Source organism: Bidens hawaiensis, unplaced genomic scaffold (assembly GCF_021521415.1).
Source record: "Bidens hawaiensis isolate Kalapana, Puna unplaced genomic scaffold, B.hawaiensis_p1.1 tig00054589_1, whole genome shotgun sequence".
Lineage (NCBI taxonomy): Eukaryota > Viridiplantae > Streptophyta > Magnoliopsida > Asterales > Asteraceae > Bidens > Bidens hawaiensis.
Genome location: NW_027499830.1, coordinates 66,787 through 73,461, shown reverse-complemented (window position 1 = coordinate 73,461; position 6,675 = coordinate 66,787). Strand labels below are relative to the sequence as shown.

Here is a 6,675-nt window from a genome sequence, read left to right as displayed (position 1 = left end):
CTGCCTTTTGTTGTTACCCATTTTTCGAGATTTTGGGTGCGGGGTTGGAGTTGTTCATTGTTCGGTTTAAACCAGGAAATCACACATACCGGTATTGGTTTGATTTTACAGTTGTTTTTATCATAAAATTTAAGTCGGTTGGATGACAGATGTTAAAATTTAGAGAAGGAAAAAGATATAGAGACTTTAATGTGAGTGTTTTAACGTAAGTAAAAAATACTTTTTATATTGTCCAACTGTCTCTTTTAGGCAATCCCTAATCTTCTTCATCTCCGTCTTCGCGCCTCCGTGAAAAGCATGTTTGTTGAAGATGTAGGACAGGCTCGAGGTAGAGATGGATGGAGATGGTTGTCAACGGGCCAACTTATAACCACCAGAAATATACAAGAGAAATGAGAGACTCCCACTAGAAAACAACTAGCGACCAATGGACAACACATAATAAACTTTACAGAAATGGCGTGTAGAGTTACATAAAATCATATGTGTCCTCAAATCGTACAAGCAATCTAATAAACAAAGAAAAAGGTTAACTCGAACAAAAGGGTGTGATGATCTACAAGCCGCCTAACACAAGGCATTGCGGATGCGTACTGCTGCAAGCATGCCTTCATTTAATGCCGAGCATTTAATGTTGCATCACGTAACGGTCTCTTGAGCATTAAATTACTACATTCAATATAGTTAGTTGGGCATTCACTCATTGCATTTACTTCTACCAAAGCGCTTGCTTTAATCCATAGAAACTTACTCTCACGTCGAAGTCGGGTCACAGAGTCCCTCCTTCCTGTGATGAGGCTAATGGTGTGCTCCAGTGTGCAACTCCTAGTAAAGAATCCAAAGGTTCCATTCACCATCCAGAGCCTCTACATTTGCCACCACCTTTTTGTTCGATTAAAGCAATCAGCTCTTCGCTGACAACCTCTCCACTATTCACTGTCGTCGCCATGATTTGTGTATTCGACGTCCTTCGCTAAGGTGTTCATCAGTATCATTGTTTTCCATCAAATTTTGATACGATTTGTTTTCTTAAACCTACAAATTGATTTATGTATGCTACTATTCGTTTGGTGACAAATCTAAAAATCTAATAATGCAATGCAATGCAATGTGTATAACTGAATATATTTTTCACAAACTGCCCCTCATAGTATATACCCGAACAACATAATCAGCGATCAGTTAATAAATAATTATCATTTACAAGCAACCATAAGTTTAATATTTGATGCCAAATAACATTTTGTGTGTTTGATTCATTAGATGGATTCTGAGGAATTAAAATTTATTAAATAAATTAAAATTACAATAAATTGTAATATACCAAAAATATTAGAACTTTGAGATGCATTCAAATTACAAAACAATCATGAAAAAAAATTGTAATGCATAATTAGTGGCTTTAAAAGTGGGTAGTGTGGGTAGAGGTGCACAAACCGAGTATTTTCATGAATTAAGAACCGGTTGGAAACGGTTTCGGGTATGGTCAACAAAAGTCAAACCCAGGTCCGGGTAGGAACCAGTTTCGGGTATAGTCGGGTATTTGACCGGTTCCACCGTTTTTTTTTCGAGTTTCGGGTAAGGTCGGGTTTTGACCTGGTATTTCCGGTTCCGGGTACGGCTCCAGGGAGAAATCCTATACCTGGTCCTATCCGCGGATCGGGTACGGTAGAAACCGGTACCAGGGGTCGGTTTCTTTTGTGCATCTCAAGTGTGGGCGTGGCAGACAACTCATTATCGGAAAGGAATTTTACTGAACTATCTCCGATTTGGATTTTAAATCCATTCTTAAACAATCATGTTATCAACGAGTTCATATCACAATTCCAACAAATTTTGTGAACAAAGCGCGTTAGGAATAAAATTCAAATTCCAGTGAATTCCCCAAACCGAATGCACCCTTAATGTTAAGATCAGCTTACCTTGTTATATGTTACAAAAAATACCACCTCCCTCTTAGATTAGCAGCAACCACAAGCGAGCCGACATGTAGGAGAAAACAAGATTTGAGGGTTGCAAATTGTAACACCGCTCCGATAATGGGCAACAGAATTTGGAAGTTGGTAAGGATCTTTTAAGTGATATCTCAGACTACCCAAGCCTATTTGGTGTAAAATTACACTAACCATGGCTAAGAGTAAGATTTTTTAATAACTAGATGGTGTGTTTAAAACTTGCATAAAGCATACAGTACACCAGAACCGCTACATTAATAAGACTAAACCACAAGTGCCTAGTTATGATGTTAATAATTTAGGTATAAACCATAATATAGTCTAAAAGATCATGACCTTAGTCATTACAAAGTGGGCCGAGTTGAAGCTCAGGCTACACAAGACACAACTCCTACCTTCTAGTCACCAAAAAGTGGTCTGATAAGCGCTGAGCTTCCACCATCGGCTTGCGTTGTAAGCTTCAATCTAGTCTTCTCTACTTTCTAGCCTTTTCCAAGTCAGGAAGATCTGCAAAAAGAAAGGCCCGCATGGCAAGCACCAAATTAGCACACCCGCCATTTGAGCCCGAAGCCTAACACAAAAGATACCCAAAAAGCCCCTTTACATTAAAGGCGGGCAAACAAACGATTAACCAAACCGAAACAACCGACCCAAACTAATAACATACGGTTCAGCTTTGTTTTCTTTAACCAAAAATGATGGTTCAGTTTCGATTATGCCTCGCTCAAAATCCAAACTGCACCGAACTGAATCGTGCTACTAAATCACACCAAACTTGTTTATAATATTTGTTAATGAATTTACAGCCCAAAGCCCCAAACTCATTATTTCTGCCAAAAGTTTCAGGCCCAAATTCATTATTGTGGATCAACTTGTTTTCAGACCCAAACACTTCAAGCCCAAATGTAAAACCGAAAACAACCTGTAACCACACTGAATGCATACGTAAAACCAAAAAACCGAAACATACAGTCTTCAAAAAGCGAAATTTCAATTTGGGTTCGATTTGAAACTCATGCACACCCCTAGTTGCAGGTGAGTTAAGCACAAAAGACCAATTTGGGCCAAAAAACTATGTTCAAAAACCGTTGAAACCAACAAACCTAAGTAAGTCGCCCGTATCGAGACCCAAACAGTTCGGTTTGGGCGGTTTACATGTTCAGTCCGGTTTAAAACTCACTGTGTTAGTTGTTTAACCTTTAATAATATTTATACCTTATTTATTATTGGGATATGAAGTTCTGTATAACCATCTTAAAAAGCTCCTACTCCTATTATTCAACATTATTTTAGTATTTAGTTATTAAGTATGCACTCATATTTAGTCGCAGCAGGTTACCAGACAACAGTAAGTAATATTAGAACTCACATAGCATGCCATCGTCACTACCGCTCCCATCATCATCACTAGCGTACTGCATATAAGCATAACAACGGAATGATTAAGTTCGATAATAAAACTTTTTTGTCAAAATAACTCATTCTTTAATATAAAGAAACAAAAAAAAGATATTTTCACACTGATTTTAAAAAATACCTTCAAGTCATCGTCATCTGTACCTGAAAAACCAAAAGAATATAACTTACATAAGAAACAGGAACTTTATATTTCTAAACAAAGCATATACACAACTTTTGCTTATGTCAAGGTAACCGAATTTACCGTTATCTGGCTCATCATCTTCATCACACCATCTATTCCAGTCAACCTTTATATATGAAGCGGGTTTTTTCTCAGATTTCAAAAGGTGTTTCCACCAACCTTTTTCCTCTTTCTGAACGGTGCACAATATATTCCTCAAACCCATTTGCGTTTTGCAGCCCTGTTTTGAAAAATAATGCATAATAAAAGAAACTAGAAATAACGGAAAATCACAGTTGGAAAATCAATGAGCTTAGTATTGACCTCAGGTTGAATTTTCCCATAAAGTTCCAAACTAAACTCAACAATTTCATCTTTTGACCCGACGGCAGAGAAGTTAAACAAGCCGTTGGGTTCACATTTAACTGAAATGTCTTTTGCATTCGTTAGAGCTATTGTCAAGTAAACCTTGTCTGCACGTTGAGCCCAAAGTACCTCCGGATGACTTCAAAACACAACAATCAAAGGTTTAAAACATTCATCAACAATGTGTTAATAATGATTATAGAAGATAAGTCAACAATTATAAAAAAAATCATCATGTGAGTTCACTATTACAGTAATAACTTATCAAAAAAGCTATCAAGATTTGAGAAGATTGTATGCATAAAAATATACTTAATGCAACTTCTAGTTTAGCAAAAAGATAAATCATGTATATCAAAAAGCCACAAAGTCACAACTCACAAACAACTGAAGTGATGCCAGGAATTAAAATAATTACATTTTTTATCCTTAAATTTTATACATGTACACAAACAGCCCTCTTTTAATTTATGTTCTGCTAGCTCAAGGGGTGTGCATAAAACCAATATAACCAATCTGAAACCGAAGCAAACTTTTGGTTTGGTTCGGTTTTGCGTGTAACTAAACCGAAAACAACAAACAGAACCGAAATTATAGAAATTTATTTTAAAGTTTAAGTAACTTATAATAGTTTAATATATAGTTTAACCCAAATGTATAACAATCAATTAACTATTAACTAACAAAAAATTTAGGCCCAAATTCATTATTTTTTACCAACATTTTGTTTGGCCCAAAAGTTTTAAGCACAAATGCCAAAACCAAAAAGACAGAAACCGAACCGAACCCAAACTTAAAAACCGAAGATACCAAAACCGAACAGATTTCAAATTCACAAACCGACATTTCGGTTTTCGGTTCGGTTGTTATAATAATAATAATTTTCATTGCTAAACTCAAATATTACAATAAAGTGGCAGGTAAACGGGCAACATGCCAAAACAGAACCAAACCGACCCATGCACACCCCTAACTAGCACATATGATTTCCTTAACATATAATTTAAAAAAAGTATATAACCAAAATCAACCTGTTCATAGCCAAATACATTTGTCGCCGGATTGGAATGGAAAATAATAATATTCTAATCATATGTGTGTGTGTGATATATATATAGGGTAAAATTAACGTACAATTAAAATTAACGTGCTAATTGTGATAATCAAGTGGTATAATTACACTATGTTACATATATAATTACACTACTTACGTTAATTTTATTTGTACTTGATTCAAACCCTATATAGTCCATCCACTACACGTAGCCTAACTGCGCCACCTAGGTTTAAAAAACAGTTGCAGTATTTTCAGATTAGAGTTCACCTAAACATCAGCTACATATATAAAACCCTAGTTTCCTGACTTTGCAACTACATATAGATTTTAACACTAATCACAACTTCAAATTCAATAATCTTACTTTTTAGTGAGATTAATGTATCACAAACAATAATCATTGATTTAAGATCATCAAATCATTGCGATAACTGATTCCTGATAGAATTCGTTCAGCAATTTTACCTGATTTTGCCCAAAGTTGACATGCTTCGGTGAAACGACGACGTTAGCAAAAACCTAACGGAAACTGACTCCAGAAGAAACCTCAAAGTAATACAAGTCGTTGGTGTTTGGGAATACTGATAAATAAATAAAATTAACATTTTTAACCGAATAATTATCCACTTTGTATTCTTTTTTTTATGTTTTCGGTACATGTACTCTTTGGTTTTTTCAATGATACGGTACCGAACTGAATATTTATACGCAATTTTGATTATGATAAATATTATTTACTGTGTTTGTGCTATACTACATGTAAGAGTTTCACAACAAATTAAATTTTATATGAAACAGAGTTAAGATGAATGAATACATGAAGTTGTATGTTTTGAAGTGCAGAAATGTGAATTTTGGAAGGATGTAAGTGCAAAAGAGGTGGAAACTAGTTCCATATCGGAGTTGAGAGAAATTTTGAAGCGGTTTATAAAGATGATCAATGCTTAGTTATCGTTTTCTTAAACAAAGGAACTAGCGGTGTATGATCATAATCTGGCGTTTTGATGAGACACTTTGCAGCTTAGGCCAATAGTGCGGTCAACCAGGTGATGCATTTATAATCCTGTGAAGCGTGACTGGTGCAGTATATGTGGTACGTCCAAGCACGCCAGGTCGCTGAGGTGTGAATCTCCAATCTATCTAAAGGCAATCCTAGTACAGTTTACAACCGATGTGTAGTTATTATGGCTACTATTCGATTCCCAATGCTTTAATATAATTTAGTACTTTAGTTAAATGGTGATGACTTTGCTATAAAATCAAGAGAATATATTAGATAAAAGATACTTAAGCGAACAACCAATGATATGGGATACTATATATCCTCTCAATAATACTCAAAAACACATATATTTCAATAGTGAATTTCATATTTGGTGATTAACCCCGATAGCAAAACTTGTTTTTACTCTTGTCCACTTAGAGAGGCATGTTCTTTGTGGACACGCAAAATTTGTTGTAAGGAACCATGTCAAACATGAACCTCAACTTCTAATTTTACACGTTCATTAGTAGTACTAATCGTATTGTAAATATCTTTCTGTTATTATTATTTTTCCAATTTATAGTGTATTGCTTAAAAAAATGGAACGATATCACTGCAATTAAGTATATACATGTTTCATCGTATGTGTTATTTTTTAAATGAGAAATATGAATCGTTATTGTATTATTACATACTAACATACAAATGGGTTCTTTTTATGGATCCTTCC

At 35.1% G+C, this 6,675-nt stretch overlaps 1 protein-coding gene across 1 annotated transcript; it reads right to left on the bottom strand.

Annotated features, from left to right (window-relative positions):
- Positions 1-2,114: 2,114 nt before the first annotated feature.
- On the bottom strand, positions 2,115-5,523 carry LOC143600625 (co-chaperone protein p23-2-like). The gene is made up of 6 exons (XM_077078254.1): positions 5,426-5,523; positions 3,862-4,042; positions 3,619-3,778; positions 3,493-3,515; positions 3,325-3,370; positions 2,115-2,462 (listed from the first exon to the last, which is right to left on the bottom strand). The coding sequence occupies exons 1-6, from the start codon at positions 5,446-5,448 to the stop codon at positions 2,431-2,433; spliced, it is 465 nt and encodes a 154-aa protein (XP_076934369.1). The 5' UTR covers positions 5,449-5,523; the 3' UTR covers positions 2,115-2,430.
- Positions 5,524-6,675: the final 1,152 nt, after the last annotated feature.

What these genes read in the sequence shown, in the direction of transcription:
- LOC143600625 (XM_077078254.1), bottom strand. Translation starts at nt 5,448, where the DNA reads ATGTCAACTTTGGGCAAAATCAG. An exon ending in TCAACTTTGGGCAAAATCAG is followed by an intron (nt 4,043 to 5,425) that starts GTAAAATTGCTG and finishes TGTGTTTTGAAG; the next exon opens with TCATCCGGAGGTACTTTGGG. An exon ending in ATGGGAAAATTCAACCTGAG is followed by an intron (nt 3,779 to 3,861) that starts GTCAATACTAAG and finishes TTTTCAAAACAG; the next exon opens with GGCTGCAAAACGCAAATGGG.